Raw genomic sequence first — 27540 nt, forward strand, 5'->3', positions numbered from 1 at the left:
GTTAGACAAGCAGTTAAATGTGATTCTATCGTTTATTTTTATTTATTTAGGTTCATAAGTTCTTCTCGTGCGATGATGATGTAAGATTTTTGTGACTGAAATCCTTTAATCTTGATAGCACTTCCTCGCGATGCTGTCTATTTGGCGCCAATAAGAACTTAAGAAGAAAGTAAGGGATCTTTACCATTTGGAAATTTAACATTTTCCTTCATCCCCGTCGCGTACCTCGCACGATGCTCCCTCTCCCCCTTCTTCCCCACTCTTGCACCGTCTAGCTCCAGCCCTCTCACGAGAGCCAGAACCATTGAAAGAAAACCGCCGGCGAGGTCGTCGCTGACGAGGCATATGACGCATGGCACGGAGCTCTTTGATTTCCATGTGACGCATGGTTATGGGATGGAGCGGGAGATGGGGAGATGGGCGGCATATGGATGCTGCTGCACACAAGGTTAAAGGTAGAGACGGGGTGACCAAGGAGAAGTAGAGCTCCGTGATGCAGGAGAGGATGGAGGGATGAGAAGGGGAGCGCATGGGGCTTGGGACCGGGTTAAATGAAGATGAGGGATGAAGACGACGGAAGGGGGAGGAGGAGAAGGCGGCGGCAGTGGGAAAGGATCAGAAAAGGAGAATAGAGATTAGATTGAGATTTGAAGTAATGGCAAGTCAATTTTTGAAGCGAGAGCAAAATTATACTCCCAGTAGCGTTGGGCGCTTGAGCGTGTTTTACTTTGTGTTTATTCTGGACGTACTCACGATTTGTAGTGAGACGCCGCTGCACCAAAAAAAAAAATATTTAACTAACTTCAAAGATAATTTTAAAATATTTTAAATTCGAATGGTGCTAAATAAAGCAGCCCTAGGTTGAGAAAGTATCTTACTAGTTCTTTTTATAAAATATTTACAATATATAACTATAAATAGTAATTACAATAGTTATTAGCATATATTCTTATTAATTATTATCATATTAATAATTACTATATAAAATATTTTGGCTCATTTATGAAAGAATAACTTATATTATCATATTAATTATAATAATAATTATTATAATATTTATAAAGTTAAGTTATTAATATTATATTATGAAATTATATAATTAGTACTATATTATTAATATAGGACAATATGATATGTTATAAATATTGTGTAATATTATTAACAAAATACTAATTTGCAAGCGTTGATATTAATGGTTATAGCATTACTGTTAAGATATGTGTTTAGAAATTGTTGTCGCCAAATCCGAACTAAGGTGAAAGTGCAGCTTGGACGATCCTAGGTTAGCTCAAGGTGAGCTGAGCAGGCTGGTTAAGGCATTGGGCACTAGTCTCCTCTGCTGGGTAGCTTGCAAAAAAATCATTTTTTGGAGTTTTCGGTGGGGGACTCTACAATGTCCAAGTCAGCATTACGAGGTAACAATGTAGAAGGAAGATATCTCAGCAGAGGGTGGTCTTTGTAAGTAATAGTGAGTGCTTATTATGCATGTACCGCAAGTCCCCCGAGTTGCTCCCTTTATATGGGGGGGCTAGTCTTATACGACGTGGCGTACAATGATGCCAGGCAACGATCGGTGATACAGTCGCGACATAGGGTCAGTCCATGTGGGTGGCGTACGACACTGACCATGCACCAAATGCAGAGCTATCGCATTAGCCAGTCGCCGTCACGACGGCCCATTGCTAGGACTATCCTTCCTTATCGGCACACGTCGATCAGCTCCTCGGTTGATGGTTCTTCGGCTGGGGCCAAAGTTGTTCACCTCAGTTTTGTACCGAGGTCGGTTCAGTCCGAGGTCGAGATGTTCAATATTTCTTCCATCACTTGCCCCCCATTTTCGAAGCTGAATTGCATTGCAGTTCGGACGGTGGAAGCCATGTCGTTATCTCGATCGAGGATGGAGCTTTTGTCATGAAGCCTCGAAAATGCGTCGATGGTGAAGGCGGCGATGGAGACGATGACGAAGAATGAAGTCCCTTTTCAAGTACACTGAGTTTAGTATACCTTTTGTTTTGTTCGGCCTCTATGGAGGCCAGTGTATATGTACAAAGACAATGAAAATAAAAAAAAAAAATTTCAAAGTATCTGACTTCGATTTTCATCCTTTCTATTTACTTTTGCTTAAGTTCAGGTTGTCGTCTCAAGTTTTGACCTTTTGTTGTAGCTTTTTTTGTTCAGTTTCGGGTCAGGTAGGTACTATGAGATAATAAAAGTATAGATAGTTTCTAAAGTATATGACTTCGGTTTTTTACTTGTGTTGTCATTCATTTCTTGGTTTGAGTTCGGGTCATCGCACTAGACTCTTCTCCTTATGGAGCTTTGGCCTGCTGATCTTTTCGAAGTTTGGCTCCCAAGAAAATTTGAGTGGACTTGGTCTTAAGGAGGTTGGCACCTTCGATCATCTCCGAAGTATGCTCTCAGAGTCATTTTTGGGATTGCCTACTAAAGAAAATTCAAGTAGGGTCGGTCTTCAGGAGGTCAGTGCTTCCATTCATCTCCAAAGTATGCTCCCGAAGGCATCTCTGGCATTTGGCTACTAGAGAAAATCTAAGTGGGCTCAGTCTTCAGGAGGCCGGCGCCTCCGTTCATCTCTGGAGTATGCTCCCGGCAACGTTTCTGGGGTTGTTCACCAGAGAAAATTTGAGTGGGCTCGGTCTTCAGGAGGTCGGCTCCTCCATTCATCTCTGGAGTATGCTCTTGAAGGCATCTATTGGGTTGTTTGCGAGAGAAAATCCGAGTGAACTTGATCTTCAGGAGGTTGGCACCTCCATTCATCTCCAGATTATGCTCCCAAAGGCATCTCTAGTGTTTGGCTACCAAAGAAAATTCGAGTGGGCTTGGTCTTTAAGAGGTCAGTGCCTCCGTTTATCTTCGGAGTATGCTCCTAAAGACATCTTTAGGGTTGCCTATCAGAGAAAATCCGAATGGGCTCGATTTTCTGGGAGTCGGTGCATCCTTTCATCTCCGAAGTATGCTTCCAGAGGCATCTCTTAAGTTGCCTTCTAGAGGAAATTCGAGTAGGCTTAGTCTTCAGAAGGTCGGCACCTTCGTTCATCTCTAGAATATGCTCCTGGAGGCATATCTGGGATTGCCTACTATAGAAAATCTGAGTGGGCTCGGTCTTCGGAAGGTCGGTGCCACTGTTCATCTCTGGAGTATGCTCATGGAGGCATCTTTGGTGTTTTTCACTAGAGAAAATATGAGTGGGCTCGGTCTTCGGAAGGTCGACGCCTCCATTAATCTCTAAAGTACGCTCCTAGAGGCATCTCTAGGGTTGCCGACTAGAGAAAATCCGAGTGGGCTCGGTCTTTAGGAGGTCGGTGCCTCTGTTCATCTCTGGAGTATGCTTCCGGAGATATCTCTTGGGTTGCCTACCAAAGGAATCCCAAGGGGGCTCGGTTTAAGGAGGTCAAGGAGTCCCTTGGCTGTCCAAAGTCGAGTACGTTTGTCATAATTTTCCAATCTGAAAGACAAATACAACAAGAAGATTTTTATTCAAAATAAGTTTGGATTACAATGAATCTTACTTGTAGTAGATGTCAAGGGTTGCTGTAGTTCTAAGTCCGTAGGATCGGCGCATTGTCGAGGTGCTTGAGCCTATATGTTCCCAGCCATGCAACAACTTGTGGTATGACGGGTTGTTCCGGCGAAGCAGGTCCCAAGCTTTGCAGAGATCCTTGGGAGGTTGGAGCACGGTGTTGCAAAACATGCGATGCACCACGGGCTCCTCCTGACCTCATATTGGTTGTTTATCTCTTCGATTGATGTTGATGTAGCGGGAGCTAAGCCCTTCCTTTAGCGCCAATTTGTTATTATTGAATCTGATCTGACTATGGAAGTTTGGAGGGTGCCAGTCTATCTATAGAGAGATGCCGATTGTACACAGAGAAAAAAAGAGAAAGTGAGGATGATAGTGTTATTTTGATGATTAACAAGCAATTATCTAGAGTATATTATAAGTTAAATTGATACTTCATTTATAAGTTCATTACTCTCAGTATATTTGTATGAATTGATATAGATACATGTCTTTGTTCATTTGAATGAATCTAACCTTGAGATGCAGCAAAGTGTAGATTGAGTCGACCCAAAGGACGATTGGGTCGACCCCGGCACATCAAGAAGTCATTTGGCACACTTCTGCAAAATTGGCACAGATGAACAGTGAGTTGGGTCGACCCAAGGTAAGCATGAGTCGACCCAAACTTCAAGAACCTCAAAACATGAAAGAAATATGTTCTCTGGATTTACTGAGAGGGTCGACCCAAACAGTGGTTGAGTCGACCCAAGCTTGAGTCGACCCAAACCCTGAGAGGGTCGACCCAAAGGCAAGACAGAAAGGCAGACAGAAAATGGTTCTCTGGAATTACTGAGAGGGTCGACCCAAGAAAAAGTTGAGTCGACCCAAGTGAACTTTGAGTCGACCCAAAGAATGGTTGGGTCGACCCATGGGAAGGAAGGCTGAATTTCAAGTTTCTGTGTTTTCTGAGAGGGTCGACCCAAGGAATGTTTGAGTCGACCCAAGTGAAAGTTGGGTCGACCCAAGGACAGGTTGAGCCGACCCAAGCACGGGCAGAAGCATAACGGCTAGTTGTGTAGAAGTGCTTTTTGGACTCCCAACGGCTATAAACGGCTAGTTTCTTCAATCCAACGGTCAGGAAGGACTATTTGGAGGTTGGAGAAGTATTTAAGAGGAAGTATTCATCAGAGGAAGTAAGCTTTGGAAAATACATCAAGTGCATTCAAGAGAGAACCCTAGCAAGGCAAGCTTCATCCAAGTGCTTCATTCAAGAATCAAAAGAAAGTGGTTGAGCAGATTCAAAGAGTCATCAAGAGCTCCATCCACCCTTGAAGAGTGAAGCATCCTTGACAAAGAAGAGAGAAGTCACATCAAGCGATAAATATTCTCTAAACTCTTCTTTGTAGATTATATTGTTATATTTGCTCATCTAGGAGTTTAAATCTTCTTCCTTTGTTTATCAAACTACTTGTAAAGGTTGGTTGGTTAGCCCGCAAAACCAACGGAATAGGTTGATTGGTGAACCCGAAAAACCAATTGTAAAGGTTCGTTGGTGAGCCCGTAAAACCAACGTAGGTTGTTGGTGAACCTGTAAAACCAATTGTATAGGTTCGTTGGTGAGCCCGTAAAACCAACATAGGTTTTTGGTGAACCCGGAAAACCAAAGTGTAAAGGTTTTTGGATTGTGAGCCCGGAAAACAATCCAACTGTAATCCGCGGGATTATAGTGAATTCCCAAGGGGTCGCTTGGGGAGTGGACGTAGGTGCTAAGGAGAGCACCGAACCACTATACTTCTTGTTGTTTGTATTGTGATTTGTTTAAGTTCACTAACTCATCATTTATCACAAGTAAGATAGTTAAAATTAAAAGAAACCAATTCACCCCCCCCTCTTGGCTTGTCACCTTGGGCAACAGAAAGGCTCATTGGATTGGCTCCGGTCGGCCCCCCCGATGCCTAAGTTAGAGAGGGCTTTAGAATAGCAACAGGAAATAGAATATATGAAGGAAAAGATTAGTGTATAGTATTGTCTTCTTCTAGTTGGCCTCCTCTGGTTGGCCTTTTTACCTTGGCCCCGATCTTCACCTCGGCCTTGGGTAGCTCATAGACCTGCTAACTTGTCAAAAAGGAAGAGGGTAGAATGATGGATAAGGGGTTGTGAGCCTCTTACCATAAGAGTTTTGAGCTATGAGTGCCTCTAGCTATGGGAGCTCCTGACTACAAGAGCCCCTCTTTTAGGATCCTTTGGCCCTCTTTATATAGGCGTGGGCATAAAAAGTTGTAACCGTATGTGTTACTGATGAGTCTTGGACTGAGGTCAGAGCGCGACTCGTATAGTCTTGAGGTTAATAAGAATTGAGGTGGACAAGGTGTAGGAAGTTGATCTCCTTCGAAGATAACCTACAAGAAGTCCGTTTGTCGGAGAGTTTTTGGTGGAGAACCCTCTAATGTTTAAGTTAGGATAAATAGGCAACAATGTGGAAGGGAGAACGCTTTAGTAGAGGGTGGTATGTATGAGTAATGGTGAGTGCTTATTATGCGCATACCTCAAGTCCTTCGGGTTGCAATAATGCCAGGCAGCGACCGGTGGTACATAGAGGTGCAAATGGGTCGGATCATGAGTAACCCGACCTAAATTAGTTTTTTGTTTGGGTCCTAATTTTGGACCCAGATCCGACCCGATAGAATATCGGGTTGGGTCTGGTCGGATCCACCGCTATAATTTTTGACTCAACGGGTCATTCAGGTCGGGTCAGGTCTATATATAATTTGGACCCAACCTAAAAAATTCAGGTCTAGGTTGGGTCAACCCATCCATGGCTTTAGAACTTGTATTTGTACCCCCGTGGGCTGCGGCTTACGGGCCCAAATAATTTTACAGTTTCGGATCTGGTCGGGTTAAATCAGGTCGTAGGATTGAAAATCCAAAATTATCCTAATTTCAAATAAGTCGGGTCGGGTCGGGTCTGAATTCAGTAAATCCAAACCCGATCCAAAAAATGAAACGAGTCCGATTTTAAAAACTGACCTGACCCAACGGGTCCTCCAAAATGGGTCGGGTTAGGTTTAAGCGGGTCGAGTCGAGTCGGGTCATGGGTCAACCCGATCCATTTGTAGCCTTAGTGGTATGACCGCGGTACGGGGATCAGTTCGTGTGGGCGACATATGATGCTGACTGCGCGCCGAATGCGGAGCTGTCATAATGGCTTGTTGCTATCACGACAGCTTATTGCTAGAACTGTCAGTCATTGTCGGCACGTGTTTATCAGTCTTATGTTGATAGCTCTTCGGCTAGGGTCGAAGTTGTTCATCTCGATTTTGTACCGAGGTTGGTTCGATTTGAGATCGAGGTATCTAATATTTCTTCCATCAAAACTATATTTTTAAATTATGCATATTTGAATTAGTATTGTTACGTGGCAACAAAATAAAATTTTCTGGTGTTATATAATGTTAAATCTATAGCATCATATCATATAAAATAATATAATACAAAATTATATTATATTAATATAATATGGTGTTACATTAAAATTATGATAATATAATATAATATAGTATAATATAATGACATCATATTAAATATTTCCAATATTGGCAGAACCGGACGTCACCCGGGAAACCCTGGCGTAAGCCAAATAAATTGTTCCTGTGCGTCGCATCACCGCTTTTTAAATTAAAATAATACTCTCCTAATCGACATCTGCCACGTACCGAATTTATGAGCGAATATGGTAGAAGGCGGACACGGCGTGCGCCCAGATCCGGTCCACGTCCATCAGATCAAAAGAAACGCAACTTTTGTTGAGAGCTAAGCCCAGTCCGCCCGGCGGCCTTCGCCGACCGACTCAGAAGAAGAGAAATCCGGCCACCGCGTTCCCTCCTGGGACGCCACCAAGTCCGATCCTCTCTCGTTGATCCTCCGATCCCCGGTGAGTTCCTTGCTCTTTCCCCATACCCCTTCTTCTCTTCTTCCGCGGAAACCCTAGCCCTAGAACCGCCGCCGGCGGAACCCTAATCATAACCCTAACCCTAACCCTAAGCTCAGAAAGCTACACTAAGTATCTCGCTCATGTCTTTGTCTCCCATCCTTCTCCTTCTCCCTGCTTCGCCTCTAGTTGCTGCCGCTGTCCACAGCGATCCGCGCGTGGTTATTTTATTTTGGAGCTAGGTTTGAATTTTTGTGGTTAAACAAATAAAGCCAAGTGATGCCCCGCCAGTAGTTATTTTCAGTTGGTTAAATGTTTCCATTGCTCAACGCTTACAATTCTTTTGCTGCGAGAAAGATTAGCTATTTTTAAGTATTTTGCTCTATCCAACTTTGTATAGATACTTTCGGTCATTTTTAGAAAACTATATTAGTTATATTATTATATTTCACTTTTATCACATCTCTTAATCCATAATTAAGGGATACCTTTGTTTTTATTTTTGTCCTCCAGGAAACAAGATATTGCAGGAGACATAATGTGTACTGTCTGACTCACAAGTGTTGGCAACTTTCCAAATAGAGACTTTTGGGGTTGCAAAGACATGTGGACGAATGTGTTCAGAATTGTATGTCCTTGATTTTTTTTTCCTTTCATATGGTTAGGCAGTTTTTTCGATTTGAAAGGCTATCTGATGCATTTTTTTAATCCTAATTAACTGTTTAAGTTCTTGCTGAGGTATTGAAACACCTCTGCCTGTCTGGTCATCATATTATTATTTCTGTTCAATATAAGATTCTGCGGTTTCCATACATTGGTCTTCATTGTTAAACACTAACTTTTCTGTCAATTATCATGCCATGAGAATGATCGCTGGTGCTGACTATCATGGTTATAATTTCTACAAGATATGGTTGGACTTGGTGGGTAGACTAGCATGACATTTTCTGGAGCTAGGTATAACATGCTGTTGGTCAAAGAAACTATTAGATTTTAAATCTAAGCGTGCAAGTATTCCTCTGTTTAACCATATAAGAAAAATTGTTTCCCAATTCTAACTGGGCACCTGATAAATTGCACAAATTTTTAAAAAGGGCATGCATATACAATATTTTTGCTTACAATTATAACAACTCTTTAATAACTTAGTGAATGAAGGATTTCCCAAGCTAAAATCTGATACTCACGGACATGGGACATGGCTATACAGTAGGGTAAAAAGCTTTTAATATGCAAGCAAGATGATGGAGAAAGAAATTTTTAGCTGAGGAAATTCATGAATATTAGAATGGTATCTTGTCCATGTTGCATATAGGATGGTCTCATATTTACACCTCTGGCTAGCGTCAATCCAATTTTTGTGCCTGAAGTTACTTCAGGATAAGCTTGGCTCAAGTCACCATCAATGTAAGGTGGGTTTATCTAGTATTCTAGTTCTGCTTCAGAAGGTACACTTAGAGAGTTTTAATGTTTTCATATTTAAAGGATAACAGACATTGTCTGATTGAGTTCACTAATGAATGAAAACTCTTCATTTTCAAAATGTTTTTTTTTCCTTCACTTTTCTTTTGGAGGCAAACTTTCAAGTTCTAACTGCTGCTGTGAGGAGGGATTGCATACTTGCTACCAGTATCCTTCAATTGTATTTTTTGCTGTTGGATAATGAGCTCTGTATATTTTTTTACCACACTTACACCTCTCTCTTGGATCTCTTGGTCTTTTGTCTGAGTTTTGACCCTTATGTCCAAATATGTAATCGTGTCTATGAACAAGGATAGATGATATCAATATATAAGTATTTATTTATGGCAAGATAAATAGGAATCTATCAAGATCCACATATACATCTATATATATATGTGTATGTATGTGTGTATGTGTGTCTGCATACATACATACATTTGTACATACATTCATAGATATCTTTCCCTTTTGTGTAACAGTCAAGAAGATCTTATGAGAATTGACTATTTTTGAATGGAAGATGTAAAATAGATATTGGACACTCTACATAACTATTTTGCAATTGATTTGTCTAAGGATAAGTATTCATCTTGTAGAACCTCACCCATTTTTTTGTCGAGCGAAGGGCATGAAATCAATCAGATTGATTTTTCAATTAAAAAAAAAGTTTTATGCAAAATCTTTGGTTTTTTCCTCTCCCTCTATCCCAATCGCATGGATATGTATGTATGTATGTATGCATGTATGCATGCATGAATGCAAGTACGTATACATCAATTTATTTTTACTTGCATACATTTATGTACAGACACATAGAGAGAGAGAGAGAGAGAGAGAGCACTGAGCTACAACTCTATTTAGAGGCTTTGAGTGCGAGTGCAAGTTTTATTAGTGCAAACTACATGACTGATGGGCTGTTGTAGAATTTACACTGATAATCTATAATATATGAAAAGCCAAAAATAAAAACCAAATATTTTGAAGGTTCCTTAGCCCTGCATCAAGTGATCTCAGAATCAATGGTATTGATAATGCTAGGGTACTAAATTTTGTAGTGGACCATATAAATTGAGGTCCACTTTGCTAATCAAGATAATCAGAAGCAAAGTTTGTTGGTTTAGTTATTTCTAACACTGCAAGCCTAATTAGAGATCTGATTAACTTTCTTTTTTTTGTCTTTTTTTTTTAATTTTCACAGGGAGAGCTTCAAACATTTTCATGGTTTCAGTTTCTCCCTTGTGATTCTGATCCAAACTCTCTACCTGAGAAAAGGTGTCTATTTTAGTGGAGCATTTATCGTATAAAAATTTCATTAAAGTGATTTAACACATTTTTTCTTTTGTTGCTCAATGATATTTCTCCAGTTTAAAGGCAGAGCAGAAAGATGCTGCTACTCATCTGATTCTTTCAGCTCATCTACAGCTACAAAATGAAGGCTTTCTCAGCACATGGACTAACTCCTTTTTTGGTCCATGGGACCCATCTCAGGGAGTGCACAACCCTGGTGAGGATTCTAAGCATTGGCTGGTTTTTGACCTTTTAGTTCTTTCAGCAGGTGAACATGAAATTCTTGTTATATGAACAGATGAGAAAATCAAGCTCTGGCTTTTTCTTCGCGGTCGTCACTCGTCAATAATTGATACTGCTCAATCTGCAGTATCCAGATTGAGAGGTTTTACTTCTTCTTAGATTTCACCTTATTCTTTAAGGAGTATACATTGGCTGTTACTGTGTCAGGTTTCTGCATCTTTTCTTTGCTTGAATTTTAACTAACTGAGCATATTTGTGGGGCATACATGGGTATTTTGTTTAAAGTTGTGGGAAGTGGGCTGTGGCTGGCACCTGGTGATTCAGAAGAGGTTGCTCTTGCATTATCTCAGGCTTTAAGAAATTATATAGAAAGGTTATTCCTCATTATTCCTGATGCTGTTAAAAATATGTCTGTATGCATATAAACCTTGTCTCATATTCATTTTATGGGATTGACAGAGCACTTAGAGGGTTTTCGTACGTGAGATTTGGAGATGTTTTCACAAGATGTCATCCTTTCACACCAAATGAAAAAAGCTTTAGGTTTGTCAACTGAATTTCTGTATTTCAATAGATTGATCTATTAGTGAACATTCTTGCTGTATTGCCACATAATTCTTGCACTTGTTCAAAATTCCATAACTTTGATGTTATTTTACTGTCAAAAGTTTCTTCTCATGCAATGAGAAAACCTAGTTTTTATGAATTTTTGCTAGGAGTACTCTCAACTACAATTATAAATTTGTACTTACAAAATCTTTATGGGATTTGGTTCGCAAGCTAATGTTAGAAAAGGGCTAATGATGATAGGTAACATTACTTTTCCGATATGAAAGCAAAACAAGACAACATAATCTGATAAAAAAAGTTCTGGAGTGATAAATGGAAAGGAGGCTCTCAACAGCCATAAAGGATTTGCTGTAGGAAATGGAAGGCTATGCACGTCAGAGCCTCAGCTATACTTATAGGTATACTTATTTTTGTAGAAATTTGAATTGCATGCATTGGACATTTCAAAACATCAAATAGCAGAAAATACTAAAAAAACATTTTGGAATGTTTTTGCCATGGAAAGGCTTGGAGAACTGCATTTATTAGATTCCAGCTAACTATGATTCTGATGATTGGGAATTCTAGGATTGTAAGCTGTAGGTATGCAGAAACTCTATGGCCAGAGGAGTATATTTTATTTTATTTTATTTGGTTTCCCATGAGAATGGATTTGTAACTATCTCGCTTGGATTGTGGAGATTAAACGGCTTTGCTCCTTGGGCTAGATCAAAAAAAAAAAAGAGCCAAGAATCTTTGATCTTGTCCAATAAGACCTTTCCATTTCCTTATCTCTTTCTATTGTTGCCATGGAAATTAGGAATCCTGTTTTCTATTTCTTATCTTTAAGATTTGTGTATCTTATATAGAACTTTTGGAACAAGAGCCTTTTTTTTAAAGAAAAACCAATGTAAGAAAAAATTAGTCTGCAAGAACATTTGTAAACACATTATTAATACTGTAGAATCACAAATCGAATAAGATGAGGAAGCTAAATCTTTTGAAGAGAGCCCGGAGTAGTGGTTGTGCTATTTGTAATTGGAAGTATGGGGTATAAAGCATATTAATGTGCTAGACTAGTTAAATCTAATGTTGTGCATGTGTTGCTCATGTGGAAAAAAAAAAGTTGATTCACAGATTTACTTCCTTGAGGTAACTTATTGTGGCGTTAAGGTGGTAGTCTGCTCTCAGTTAGTATCTAAACATTCTAAACACAATATGAGCCAATTCTTGTGGGTTTGGTTCTTGAGAATTGCCTTATGCCCTATGTTTAGTTCAGGATTCTAAAACATTTTTGCGTAAGTCAATTTTGGATCAATGATATGACTCATCTCAAATTTCTGCTAGGGGAACTTGACGAACACATCTCACATTTTCCCTTTTTTCAAGCTGTTTAAATGCACATGACTATTCTCTCTAGCTAGGTTTTAGAGGAGGGGGGGGGGGCATCTGATTTCTCATTAAGCCTGATATACATTGTTGTCCTTTGCCTATCAGCTCAAGCTTTGGGGTAAATTGGTTAGTTAACATGGTATTGCATCTCAGGTTTGTTGGTCACAATTTCGAACTATCTCCATACTGGTTATTTATTTAATTTCCTCAACTGTCATCTTGCCCCTGGTCTAGTCTCCACATGAGTGTTCTGGGCTGCACCAGGGGGTATGAAAGTCCGGTATACATTGTCGACCCTTTCAATGTCAACTTAAGCATTTAGGGTCAATTAGTTAGTATTAAGTTGGTTGGCCAATTGTGATACTCATGTCCCATCTCTACTATCTCATTCATCGCTCTTGGTGGAGCACGATCATGCAATAGGTACTTAGAGTTTCTCTTCATGTTTGTTATTATGGGCACTGTAATTTGCTTTGAGTGTTTTATTTAGCTCTCCAACTTTTCTATATATAACCGACATTGGCATGGGATTGTATGAAGCTGTTGCAGAGCCATCTGGTACAGATTCGATCTGCTTTGGTAGAAACTGAAGCCTAACTAGTAGTTTTTTTGATAACTATAAAATAAATTTTAATAAATTTTATCCGCTGATAAATCTGGTCTAAAATTTTAATGGAAATGTTATACTGAACTGCTCAATAAACATGAAAAAGAATTACAAGGGTAGTTAATGTGAAATTTATAGATATAGGATGAGAAAAGTCCCAGATACATAATAAATGCAATGTACAAATAGAAGTATATGTTCACAAGTTACGAGATCCAATCCAATAATTTCATCATGCTAACCTTCTTGAGAAATATACATTACTCCCTATAAAAGTGGTTAATGGCTAATACAATTTGGTATCAAAAACTTAATGCCAACTTCTAATTATACCAATACCTCGTTTGACTGAACAATTCCTTCTTGTGGCCAGATAGTATAGTGGTTTTTAATAGTCAGCTATCCTTTAACCTAAAACAACTGACCCTTTATATACAGATTATTCTCAAGTTGTTCCTCAATTACGCCCTGTAAGCCTACATTTGGGACCCATTCTGTCCATCAGAAGGGGGTTTATTCTTCTTGGTTGCTTTATAAACTTCGAAAATGCTTAGCGATTCTGGTAATGGTGCTACGGTGCTGGGTGAATGGTGGGCTTACTTTATAGGAGCACCTGCCCAATGTAGAGAGTTCTCTTGTAGTTGCTTCGCTAGATCTTATTTTTTAATAGTTTCAAGTGAATATTGATAATTTGAGCTTTGGCTAGGATTTGCATATTCTATGCTCTTATATGCTGAAAATATGGCCAGGATTTTGTAATGGTATTGTAAGTATGTTCAAATACTTCCTTTGTTATGTACATTTGTTGCAGGAGAGCACAGCCAACATTTGAGTTCATCTTTTCTGCCACGGAAGAAGCAATCTATGTGCATGCAATAATATCCGCAAAGTCTGTAAATTTATGATCTATCATTTTGTTTCACCAGTTCTTCTTTACTAAATTTATAGTCTAGTTCGAATCTCACTGTGTGGTATCTGTACTTGGTTTCTAGGCATATCCGGGGACTGTGCGGTGATGATATAGAAAGAATATCAAGGAATGGTTCCTCTCGTTCCACTCGTGAAGGGCTCCCAGGTATATGATGCAATTTTATTGTTCTACTACTGCGCTGTCCTATGCATTCCCCTTGGGTGGTGATGATTGCATATCTAGTTGCTGTACTGTGCCTTTTGGAATTCAACTTAGTTTAAAAACTTGTATCTGCACTTAATAGAATATGCTTTATTTTTATGTATGCCAAGGAAATGTTGTGGATTTGCTTAATTTGTATCTTTTGTATATTGTACACTTTAATCTATTGTTACTGCACCACCATATCATTTACATATTTGAGTTTTGTTTCATATTGCACACTTAATTGGATATGCTTAATTTACATTTTGGTGTTTTCTTTCATAAGTAGACATTAGATTCTGCTTAGTCTAGAGTTTTAGGCTGTATTTGGTTGCGGAATAACACTGGAATAGAGGTGGGTTATCTTGTTATCCCACCAAACTTGGTTACTTTTGGAGACCAACTTTATTTCCATCAATGGTCCCATATTTTTTAGTTAACCCTACAAACTCCATCCAAACACCACTTTTTACCAACTAGGGGTAAGAGAATCTCGGAGGGGATACCGAGGGTATGGATATAGCTACCTGGTCAACCAACCGGGGCCTTCAAGCGACTAAACAGACCAGGAGTTCAGATATTTCCAAGCTGGTCTTGGAAAATATCTTTGCTTCTGTTTGATGAAAAGTATTGAAGATGTTAAATTCATTTGGTTGCTTTATTTATACATTTTGATATTTATTGGCTTGTATTTGATGGTCTTTTAGATATGTATTTAACAAATTATGTGTCTAAATAAATCTGGCTGATAAAGGGTAGTTTGGCCATTTTCCTAAATGAAAAAAATGATTGCTTGGCCATCAAAGTAGCCAAAAGCTTTTGATTTCTCTCTTCTCCGAAATCCGTCTCTCCTTTCCTTTTTCCTCTAATCTTTTTCTCTTTGCTCATTTTTCTTACCATTTTATTATTCTTTAGGGTTTTAAGTATTTTTGCCAGAGCAGTCAAGAAGAATAGCCTTAAAGGATTAATGGCTCACTCGATGATCTTGGTTATACTTGTTCAGATTTAGAGCTCTGCTTCTTTTCCTCTCTCTCTCTCTCTCTCTCTCTCTCTCTCTTTCTCTTTTGTATCTGCGTTTGAACATGGTAAGTGGTCGAATTTGTAAACGGATTATTTTCCTCAAAAAGGTGAGCAGAAGGAACCTAGATTCAAGTTCTGATTTTAGAGTTCAAGAGAGAAAATTTTCTGAATAGTGTATGGCCGCATGGTAACCATAATCGTTTGTTTTCTATGTGATATGTGTGTTCTACATAGGTTGTATCTCTCAATGGAAATGTATGTGTGACATGAAGCTTCTTATTTGCTGTTTATTGTCTTTTTGATATAATTTGTTTCTGCCCATTGTCACTTGTTGCCTTTTTTGCACGCCTTACATAATTTTCCATGGATTAACTGTAGTAGGTCTTACTAACTGTTTATCCTATTAGGGGTGCAAATGGGTCGGGTCGGGTCGGGTCCTAGGTGACCCCGATCCGACCCGGTTTTTTGTTCGGGTCCCAATTTTGGACCCGGACCCGACCCGGTTGAAGATCGGGTTGGGTCGGGTCGGGTCCGAGTCGGGTTCGGATCGGGTCCGGGTTTGATTCGGGTCGGGTTCGGGTCCGATCGGGTCCAATTTTTTTTTGCTTTTGGGAAAAAATTTGGGCAAATCAATGCTTCCCAATTAACTGGTTTTACTAAGCTATCCCAACTTATTAAGTGTTAGAGTGGCTGCCATGGAAAAAGCGCTGTACGTTGGCATTAATTTTGGTAGTGCACGTGAGGTTGGGATGTTCTAAAGTGAATGTATTCAATTAATCTCTTAGAGGGGCTTATGCATCTCACAAAAAATGCAGTATGCTGTATGGTAGGTGTTTTAGAAAGAATTAACAAAACATAAAGAAACAAAGGAACTGGGTCTGGTGTTTAAATGGCAATTTACCAGTTAAACATTGCTTGGCATGACTTTGAGTGAAAGGGCCCATGGTTGAAAACACAATGTGCTATGAATTTTTGTTGAGCATTAAAAAAAAATACACTTCCACAGATGTTAAGTGCCTTGCATGTGCATATTTAAACTTTCAACTTAAATGGAGCAATACTAAGAATCATCATTGCCCTGTCAGCAAGTGATGGTAAGTTAGCAAATGATCATTTCAATGTCTTCTACACAATGAAGTATGGCAGGAAACACATCTGCCGAGCTGTGAAAGGTTACAGACAGTAATTTTTCTGATGATAGAAAGGATTCATAAAAGTGTTTTGGAGTTAAATTCATAAAAGAAAAAGAAAAAGAAAAGACTTTCTTTTGCTTTTCCTCTCTCTCTTCGGGTCCATTCGGGTCGGGTCGGGTCCGTTTGGTAAACCCAGACCCGACCCAGAAAATGATTCGGGTCCAATTTTAGGACCCGACCCGGACCCGCGGGTCCTAAAATTCGGGTCGGGTCGGGTCGGGTCGGGTCACGGGTCGACCCGACCCATTTGCAGCCTTAATCCTATATGCCTATTCTTACATATATACTGACTAAGGTTTGCTGCATTGGTCGGTACCCGTGCATACCGACTGTATCGTACTATATTGGTATTAAACTGGTACGTCGTATGGGGGGCGTACTGACACCCGGTATGCCGAACTGGATACCGTACCAGACATACCGACACTTTAATAGGATGGTACCAATATGGGTTTCGATACCGAGGCAACGAACCTTGATACTGATTAAAAGAATAAAACTGGCTTCCGTCCTCAAGTTTTCTTAAAGGGTCCTGTGTCTGAATCCTCTGGACACCATGCACCTGTTACTTATCCAGTTAACAGTGCTTTTCTGGCAAACCATAAAAAGTACTGCAGATGCATTTCCATATCCTGCATGAATTATGTCTGTCAGAATATTGCTATTTATCTAATCTAGCTATGGAACTATTTTTCCCTAAATGCACTATTTTTGTTGGCCTTCTTGTGGGCCTTTCTGAGTGAGTCTGCTTTGTGCTTATAGATGCAGTAGAAAATTGGTCTTATCCAATTCAGCCCTCAAGTTTCATTAACAGGAATAAACTAGTGCCACTCACAAATTAATTGGTAGCGCCACTCACGTCATGCACATTCATTTGCTGAGGTTAGGCTGATACATCTTATCGTCATGTGAGGTTTATGAGACTGTGAGTTGTATGAGATGGTCGGCATGTGATTTACTATTTGCAAAGGAGCCTGCATATCCTTCAATTTTGTTAATACTCTTGTTCTTTGAATGGACGCCTTACTATTTCCTTACATAATTTCTACTTGCAGATATTTCTCATATCGGATTCAACTCAAAAGTAGTATTTCTTAATGTATATTATAGGACAACCTCATACTATCCTTGCATGTTAATGCGATGTTTTGTTTCAAGTATATGGTTTTTGCCAAAAGCCTGCACGGATAATTCTGATATTGGACTCTTTTGACAGTTATTGTTGGTCCTAATGGAATGCGAGGTAGGCTTACTGGATGTTGTCCCAGTGATCTTGTGAAGCAAGTATATATCAGGTACTTGTAATGTATATATTCTTCTTGCTTTTTTTTTTTGCTCATGAATTCAAATTTAAGGAAGTTAGAAGCCCAGTGCGGTGAAGAGACAATTCAAGTACAAATCTTTCCACACCCTTATTTTTTTAAAAGATAAAATTGATTGAATTTCTTTAGTAATAGGGAAATTAATATGATGTATGATTTCTCCTGATTTGTCTTATGTTCTTGAACATTTTCAGCAACTCAAAGGTGTCAAATGGGTTTACAGTTGGTGTGCGTTTTCCTGTTGCTCAATCTTCTGGCTGCCAGTTGAGGGGGCAAAGTTGCTATGTTGAAGTCACCCTTGGCTGCCCTTCCACTTGTAGTGATAAAGTTTTGGAATCAAATAGTAATCAAAGCAACAATGCCATTCGTCCTCATACCGAAGAGTCTCATTTTTCATCTGTTGGAAAAGGCCAGCAGAAGCAGGGAACAATTTATCAGCTTCCAATTCTTGAAAGAACATTCATTTACCCAGCAGATGCTGTGGTAATTCCTATGATGCACAGAGCCTTTGCTCGATCTTCTGTCAAGAGGTATTAAATTTCAACATTCTATACCTTTTAATTCGTATTTGATTGCCGTGCCATAATGGTTTTCCTTTATTTGCAGATTCTGGCTGCAAAATTGGGTCGGAACATCAGTACTTGAGATGTGGCCAATATGGAATTTTTTGGGATCCTCTCGTATTGAGCACTGGTTAGTCTTATAATTCAATATATTCTTCAAGAAATCCTTGCTGATCTTCAAGTCTTTTTTTTTTTGGCAATGAACTGTTCAAGCATTCCATTTAGCTTTTTTCTTATTTAATGTAGCATTTCTCACCTGATATAGATGGCATGAGACATGTTATTTCTGACTATGTTTATGCAGGTTCAGCTAAAGCATATTGTCTACCTTTTTCTGTTTTCTTTATTTTTAATTGTTTTCACATCCACATCATTTTGAATGAAGAAAGTGAAGTAAAACTGTCATGACATAGGAATACCCAAGTGCAAAATCCATTAGGGACTCATTTGGTTCGCGGGAAAAGAAAGGGGGAAAGTGTGGTCAACGGGAAAGTAATGAGATGCCTCTTGTTTGGTTGGAGTTTTCAAAGGAGAGAGACGGAAAAATTGTATTTTCATGGGAATATGATTCCCACGTTTCATGGAAAAGTCTTTCCCATGAGAAACATGGAAAGTTACTTTCTCGTGAGCCAGGAATTACTCCATTTTTATTTTTCCCAAAAAAGTCTTTCAACATTAAAGAGGCATTAAAGACCTAATTTTTATTAAGGGTATAATAGGAATTGCACATAACTTTCTCAGAAAGTGGATGGTCAACCAAATATAAGCACTCTGAAAATCTATCACTTTCCCATTGTCAACCAAACATGCCAAAAGTACTTTCCTAGGCATCCTCTTTCCAGGAATCTGCTTCGCAGGAATCATATTTTTAGGAGGAAAAATACTTTCCGCGAACCAAACGAGCCCTAGATAGTATGCAACATATATTATATATTAATCATAAATCCTTCCACACTACCAAAAAAATGTAAAAGAACTATTACCTCATGCACATAATTTTGGAGTATGGTATAAACTATGTTTGCCCCAAGGTTGCCCTCCGCGAATCAGATTTTCTAATTATTTGTAGTTTTTCTTGATCTCCTAGAAATTCTGGTTGTGTTGTCATTAGATGTTCACAAAGCCATTAGTTCATATTGGGCAAATTCCTGATTATTTTTGTCCTGTCACTGCCCCAATATCTTAGACCTAATAAAACCATCTTTCTGGCTAACTCAGCATTTTCAGTATTGCTATCTTTATATGGTAAACAAGAATTTTTTTTCTAAGAAAAAGAATGATCATATATGCTGCCTAGGCACTCACGTAAGCCTGGTGAACTCTGGGACACAGCTCCTAGCAATTTTGCTGCCTAGGCAGGCAGGTTGGGTTTGGACCCGTTTTTGGTTATCACTTTGATGAACATGGAGGCGGAAGGATATGATGAGTTTGGAAAGGCAGATAGTATTGGAGGGAATAGGGAGAATAATTATATATTTACTTGTAATAACATGAAGTTATACAACGCTCCTTCGTTTGCCAAGCTTCTCTGTTTTATCTGTGTTCCCTCTTGTTCAGCTTGGTGGCCTCTGTTCCTCCTCTTTTCCTTCTTCTTAATAGGTGTTGTCTATGGCTCTATAGCCTATTGGCTATTGCTTCCCTGCCCTTCTCTTCCTCCTCTTCCGTCCTCTTCTTCCAGTTCTTGTTGGATGTTTCCTGGCCATAACAGTGCTAGTGCTTCTCTCCTTGTGGTTCTGAATTTTTTATTGTTGTACTGTTAAGATTATGAAAACAGATTTAACGATGCCATATGAAGTGAAGAAAGTGCTTATGAATGATGCATGGACATGCTTATTTATGTGTACCATTAAAGGCATGCATAATTAAGTTTGGAGGGCTTCTCTCTTGGTGGCCGCATAGATGCCTAGGCACTCGCTAGGCCATACAAGGGGTCCACTGCTTGGCCTCATTTAGGTGGTTTGACAACCTTGAGGCATGATGAGTTCGTACTTTCTTCATCTTTGCACTTTGATGCACCAAACAGTAAATAATTCAATGATTGTTTGCATGGCTACATCATTAGTATTGTAGTTTGAAGTTGCATAGCTCTAGATGCGTGGACAATGGTACCTCAATAGCACTAGACAAGGTCGTCTTGATCTTACACAACGGTCTATAGAATACCTGTAGAACTTGAAAATATTATTACTAGAGTTGACTAATATTTTCCAACTATTTTACATGTCAACTAGTGTGTCAACTTGTTAATTGGCTAATCAACTTTGTAAATTAGTTTTGAAAAATTAACAAAATATGAAAATGTTATATATGACATAAAAAACACCGCCATTGCTGTTCCCAAGCCTAGATGAGAGAGGTGGAGGGTTGATGCTAGGCTGACAGTTGGTCATAAAGATAATGTCAAAAACTATGAAATGGATCCAAATTTGATACATGATAGATACTAGGGTATTCTCAATTTTATGTGATGCTCCACTACCTGAGCCAATTGTGCTGAGAAATAGGCATTGATTGGCTAGATCATTGCCTATAAGAAACGTGTTATAGCATATTTAGTCGCAGTGACAAATAGGCAAGGATTGGTTAAGTTGTTGGCCATAAACAACTTGCTGTGGTATAACCTGAATGTGGTGACAAATGACTAGTATTTTGGATTAGGGAATCTTCTAGTAGTAACTTAGAATAGTGGAGGCCAAGTGGAGCCGTAAGGAGACTAGGAGAATTACATCATGCAAAGAAGCAGTACAAAAGAAGAAAATAAAATTTGCTACTTGAATGCTGGAACCTTAAATGGACAAAGTAGAAAACTAGTGGATATGATGATATGTAGGAGAAGCAATATTGCTTGTTTACAGGAAACTAAATGGAGAAGTAGTAAATCTAAGGAGATTGGAGATGGTAGAAACAATTATGTAGGTAAGGATGATAGTAGAATTGGAGTGGGAGTAGTAGTGGATAAAGAAATAACTGAAAAATTTTACATGTAAATAGTATAAGTGATAGATGAATAACTATTAAATTAGTTTTAGATGAGGAGATTATTAATGTAGTTAGTGCTTGTGCACTAGCTATCTCTCGAGCATAGGTTTAGGTCCAACCTCAATGGGAAAATGGACAGATAGGCTTAGAGGATAGGTTTAAGGGACAATTTAATGGATAATTAGAGGTTAATGCAAAGTATTTCTAAAGGGAAAAAGGATAATTAGAGGTGGTAACCTAAATGAGCATGCATGGAAGAATAGTATAGGATATGAGAGAGTTCATGGGGGTTTGGTTTTGGAGGTAGGAATTTAATGGGAGATTCTATCCTTGAATTTGCACTAGATTTAGCAATTGTAAATACATATTTTAGGAAAAGAGATCGTTTCAGTGTGGATAAAATTTGTCATGAATAGATTATTTTTTCATTAAGAAAAGAGAATTGTCAACTTGTAAGGATTTTAAGATGATATCAACCACACAACATAAATTACTCATTTTAGAGGGGTTTTTATCAAGTGCAACAAGAAAAGAAAAAACGAATATCCAAAAAATAAGATGGTGAAATTTAAAGGTAAAAATATTATAGCTTTTAAGGTAAATTATTAAAGAGGGGCAATTGAAATTGAAGGATTGAACCAAGCAAAATGTGGGACCAAATGGTGAACTATATTGAAGATAGCTAAAGATGTTTTAAAAGAGACAAAGGAATAATGAGGTAAAGAGGCAATTAACAAGTATAGTGGAATACTTGGTGGTGGAATAATGAGGTAAAGAGGCAATTAAAACAAAACGAATTTGCTTTAAACAATGACAAAAAAACAAAAGATGTTGATACTTTCATTAAATATAAGGAAGCTAAGAAAGACAAAAAAAAGTTAGTAAGCCTAAATAGGTGACATATGATAATTTATATGAAATTATCGGATTCAAAAGAAGGTGGAAATGAAATTCACAAAATAGCTAAAGTTAGAGAAGGGAAAACTAAAGATATTGATTAAGCTAGATGCATTAAAAGTGAGGATAGTAGGATATTAGTGAAAGATGAGAAAATTAAGAAAGATGAAGGTATTGTTTTGAAAAATTTTAAATGAGGATTCTGCTAAAGAAATCTTTAGTACATCAAGGAGAAGTCGTGGTACTAGTTGTACAATTCATAAAGATGAAGTTGAGATAGCTTTGAAAATAATGCAAAAAGATAAGGTATTAGGGCTAGATGAAATATATAGTGATGTTTGGAAAATCATGGAAGATTGAGCTAAAATGACGTACAAGTCTATTGAACGAACTTACAAGAACTAAGAAAATGCCAAATGATTGGAGGAATGTTGTAGTACCTATACATAAGAATAAAGGTGCTGTACAAGATGGTTCTAATTATATGGGAATTAAGCTTTGAGTTACTCTATGATATTATGGGGAATGGATAATTGAACAAAGATTAAGAAAAGTAATAACAATTTTAGATTATCAATTTGGCTTTATACCTGAAAGATCCATAATGAAGGCTATCTTTTTTACTTCGATAATTGGTAAAAATTTAGAGAAAAGGGAAAAAATCTACATGTTGTCTTTATTCATTTAGAGAGAGCTTAAGATAGGGTGTCAACAACAGTGATTTGATGTGCTTTTGGAATGGTGTGCATAAATGGTATAATAGAGGATATGTATGCTAGGGCAATAACAAGTGTTAGGAGTTGTTGCGGTACAAGTATTTTTGTAGTCATATAAGCTTACATCAAGGGTCAGCACTCAGTTCATATCTTTTTGTATTAACTATGGATAAGCTCACAACTAATATTCAGGAAGATATACCATGGTGCATGTTATTTCAAGGCGATATATTGTTAACTGATGAAAAGAAAACTAGATTAAATACTAATGTGGATTTGTGGAGGAACACTTTGGAAGAAAAATTAGTAGAACAAAGACAGTATATGGAATGTAAATTTAATGAGAATGAAAATGAAGATGTAGTATCAATTAGAATAGATTAGAGTGTTCGATTTCATTATTCAGGATCTATTATACAAAATAATGAGGAGATAAATGAAAATATATGCAATAGAATTAGAGCTTGTTATTTGGAATATTATATAATTGGTGCATATCTTGGAGACTTAAATTTTGTTTTACAGAACAACATTAAGGCCTACAATGTTGTATGGCTCAGTCTTGGGCAATAAAGTACATGAAAACAAATTAAGTGTGGTAGAAATATCAATGTTAAGATGGATGCATGGTAGAACTAAGAAGGATAGATTAAGGAATGTATATATCAGATGAGTTACAGGAGTTGTACAAATTAAGGACAAGGTGATGAAAAATCGATTGAGATGGTATGAATACATAGAATGAAGATCTGAGGATGCTACTTTAAGGAAATGTACTTTAGTTTGTATTGACGGTTGTAAGGAAAGAAGAGGAAGACTTCAATTAACATGGACGGAGATTTTGAGGAAGGGTATGGAGAAACTTGGATAACATCTAACGTGCCAGTATATAGGAATACTTTGTGAATGAGGATTCATACATCCAACTCCAAATAGTTGGAAAAAGGCTAGATGATTATGATTGTGATTATATACGATGTAAAAAATGCTTTGATGCAAGGCAAACATACTTTATTTCCAGTGCACCAAGAGTGGCTTAAATTAAAAAAAATAGCTGCATATAAATCATCCTGAAGAATATTAGTTACTTGTAAACAAATAGGAAACAATCTTTATTGGTTCAAAGAACAACACAAATAGCATGCTCCTTTGACAATTTTTGAATGTCAAAGCATTTAAACAACTTACAAGACTCCAACAGCTTAGAAGTACTTGATGGTTAGTGTCTTCATCTAGTTAAAGCCTTAAACAAGTACATTTATATAGGACTATAAGGACTAAGATCCAAATGCAACCTAAAAATGATAACAAGATGCCACGAATGATCGAGCATTGCCATTGTCACTCTTGTTGTAGCCCTTGTCAAGGCTATTACATCATCACACTTATTGAAGTAATCGAACAAGCATTTGGAAGCAGAATGTGAATTTGATCATTTTTTGTTTATGCTTAAGTGAAATAGCCCCTAATTTGGCCATGATTCTATTTTTAATTTTTCTATCTTTTTTTGTTCTTGTTGGATCGTTCAATTTGTATGCTAGTGAGTTATATAATTGGTGGTAGAAAGTTTGAAGTACCATTGCTAGAACCTTACTGATATGGTATGGTATCATATCAACACAAGGTATTTGCCAACATATCAAAATATGAGGTGAAGTGCCATGTGTTGACATGGATCGTTGCTTGTATTTTATTATGGTATGGAGTCCATACTATGGACTGTACAGACCTATATGACTTGGTACTTAAATCCTTGGGTGGGGGCGCGAACTACACAAGAACCATGCTAAATCCATGTCTATTTGCTCCAAACTACCCTCGAGCTGGGCCAGATATGGGCTAAACATTTCATTCAGTTGTAGCAATGTTACTTGGACATGTGGCATGGGTGTCAAGCATCAAGGTAGAAAAATCCGATGCAGAAACTTTTAGGTAATGAGTTTTGGAGTTACTATGTATCTTATAGATGAGTACGCCAATTATTTATGAATTTGTAGATATCATCGAACAAATTGATGTGAAATCTTCTAATATGATGAAGTCTTTGTACGATAATGTTAGACTGCGCAACTTTTTTGTAGAATTGCCAAAAGTAACATATAGCGGTGTTAATATTTTGATTTAATGATTTGAAGTGTCAAGGTGTGTCATTAAATGTCCCAAAGTGTCTAGTGCACAAAAAAAAACCCTGAAATATCGACTATCGTGAAAAATTTGGCATTAGTCCATGCTTGAACAATATATATTGATATGGAATTGCTTAAATCGCCCTGAACCATCCAAAACTGTCCTTGAGTTGGCCAATTGCCAAGGCACTCAGCTGCCAGGTTTACTCTTCCTCGAATCCCAGAACCACAAAAAGAAAAAAATACACTGTAACCTTGATGGGGAACCATTTCAAGTGCTACTCATTTATTTTAGGTTGAAAATTTGGAAAAGAAGGCAAACTAACTTGCACACAGGGTTTTTGTGGGAGCAACTGAACCATAGTCTATAGTAGCTTTAATATTCTTAAAGGATATTTTTAAATGGGGTTAACACATGGGGAAAGCTGCTTGGTCTTGGTGGCTTATATTCTTTTATTTCTAGGATTTATGGATGTCTAACATAAAGAAAGTTCTCTCTATTGACATACCTCTTATATTAGTATGGCTTTCTTGTTTCTCTCTCTCTAGAAATTGTCTGAAGAGCAATGCGAGGCAAGTGCATGATGTGATGGGCAGTTTGCTAATGTGTACTGATGTATATTGTACCCACTATTAGTGTCATATTATGTACGTTGCTGCATCTAGTTGTTTTGAGCAGAAACATGATTTTTGGAAGGGCTTATCCTTTTGATCTTTGAAAGGGGTTGTAGTAGCTTTGAGTTCGCACAGGGTCCTTGTAAATCTGAGACTGTTAAAATCAAACAATTATTATTATTTTTTCAGCAGTCTTGTTGAACCATTTTTAACTAGCTTTCAAAACTAAAACCAAATCTCCTCTTCTTTTACACACCGAGCATTCTAAGGACACTCCAGACAAGAATATCATATATACTGGTCCTTTGTGTCTGTTTGTGACATATATGTTATATCTTTGATAACCTGTATTCTTGTGATCTTTGCTTGCATCTATACCTTTTTGGCTTGTTTTCGGGAGGATTATAGTGTGCAAACAACTTTGCACTAACTATTTTATGCTATTTTACTGTGTAATGCATTTAGTAATTTTTCTATGTTATATAACTTATGCTTTTGCCATTTTTGCGGTATGATGGGTGCTTATAATATTTTTTGTCCTTGTATTTTGGCTTTAATTTTCTTGAAACTGTCCTCTATTTTATCTATTTTATATTGTTTAAGATTTTCTTCTTCTATCCAGTTTTGCATTTGGAAACACTTGTTGTAGTGGGCCCTTGGATGGACTTGGAGGTGAGTTTAGTGGTATGAGACTGCAAAAACAATATAATAGCAGCAGTAACAGCATAACTAGTAGCATCAGCAGTGTGAGCAGTACATCCAGCGATAGTGAATATGCAGTGGCTGCTGGAGCTGGTGATCTTGAAGCCGATGCTGACTCTCTTACATGTAGACATTCTGGTTTGTCTTCCAATGATCAGTTTGAGAATGATGGTCGCAAAATGGTACTGTAGACTGATAGGCATCAATTCTATCTATTCTTCACTTGCACATAAAGAAAATCATTTCTGCAATTTTTTATGGAATCAGAATTTTAATTTTGTAATCATCACTGATATGTTTCCTTCTCATCCTTTGAGAATTTTTTTATTGTTTTTGTGTAATCTGATTGATGTTATAAATAAGTGCTAAAATTTGATTACTCTTGCTTTGATATCTGGAAGTGCTTACTGTATGTATGCTTTATAATTAGTCTAACATTTCATGCCTTTTGTCCAAATTGAACATGCATGAAAAAAATATTATGTGCCATGCTCAAACCAGTCAGGAGCTTGCATGATATGCATACAATTGTACTTTGAGCTTACAGTTATAATGCATTAGCGTTGGGAAATACAGAAGTTTGTAACAAAAAGAACACAATTAGCATCCACAATGCATCAATTAATTCCTCTTTTTTAATCAAATTTAAACATAGAGCAAAAGTTACTGCTTTGTACTAGTCTTGATGCATGTGGTGAGCAAATAAATCTGATTTCAACAAGTTAATGGAAATACAATATTCTAAATATATGAAATCATTGCTTTCAGCACGTGCATTAAATAGTTTTAAGTAATTTATCATGCAAACTAACAGATACAGTCATTTTTACATCCTAACAAGTAACAACACAAATGATCTCAAAATTGATGATACAAAAATGGAAATTATCTAAAAATAATTAGGTTATTAATGATTGGACGAAACCAAGAAATAACCCCTTACGTGCGAAATTATAGAAGATCTCCTTTAAGATCAAACAATTCCATCGAATTGAGTATGACTGTATGTGTGATAGCATCTACTATACCAGGAATATCAATGAACCCAATTCTTGCAATTGCTCAGGATACCCTCTTTTAGCTTCTAGGTCTATTTCTTAGTTCAAGATCCCTCTTACTAACTGGAATAAAGGAATTAGTAATATTAACAACACATTTAGGTGTTTTGTATATATAGTGTCAATACTGTTGGTCTTATATTAATTGTTGTAATAGTGAAGCTATGTGCTCTATGTGACCTTAATTTTTAACCTGGGTTAGTGAAGGATAATGGGCTTTTGTTATTACGTTGTCTCATCTGTAA

General features: G+C 37.7%; 1 protein-coding gene across 2 annotated transcripts in view; it reads left to right on the plus strand.

Moving 5' to 3' along the window:
* The first annotated feature begins 7249 nt into the window (after positions 1 to 7249).
* LOC103720139 (mediator of RNA polymerase II transcription subunit 13) overlaps positions 7250 to 27540 on the plus strand; it is a 32236-nt gene continuing 11945 nt past the window's right edge. The window contains exons 1-13 of one of the 2 annotated variants that reach the window (XM_039123529.1): positions 7250 to 7451; positions 7962 to 8076; positions 10111 to 10184; positions 10277 to 10416; positions 10498 to 10584; positions 10728 to 10815; positions 10902 to 10985; positions 13802 to 13879; positions 13983 to 14065; positions 17534 to 17612; positions 17834 to 18169; positions 18246 to 18332; positions 26158 to 26419. In XM_039123529.1, coding sequence (XP_038979457.1) covers positions 8053 to 8076; positions 10111 to 10184; positions 10277 to 10416; positions 10498 to 10584; positions 10728 to 10815; positions 10902 to 10985; positions 13802 to 13879; positions 13983 to 14065; positions 17534 to 17612; positions 17834 to 18169; positions 18246 to 18332; positions 26158 to 26419 — 1422 coding nt within the window. In that variant the 5' untranslated portion in view covers positions 7250 to 7451; positions 7962 to 8052. The remainder of the gene's footprint in view (positions 7452 to 7961; positions 8077 to 10110; positions 10185 to 10276; positions 10417 to 10497; positions 10585 to 10727; positions 10816 to 10901; positions 10986 to 13801; positions 13880 to 13982; positions 14066 to 17533; positions 17613 to 17833; positions 18170 to 18245; positions 18333 to 26157; positions 26420 to 27540) is intronic. The other variant, XM_008809716.4, reaches the window with a different exon arrangement.

This window comes from Phoenix dactylifera, chromosome 1 (assembly GCF_009389715.1).
Source record: "Phoenix dactylifera cultivar Barhee BC4 chromosome 1, palm_55x_up_171113_PBpolish2nd_filt_p, whole genome shotgun sequence".
NCBI lineage: Eukaryota > Viridiplantae > Streptophyta > Magnoliopsida > Arecales > Arecaceae > Phoenix > Phoenix dactylifera.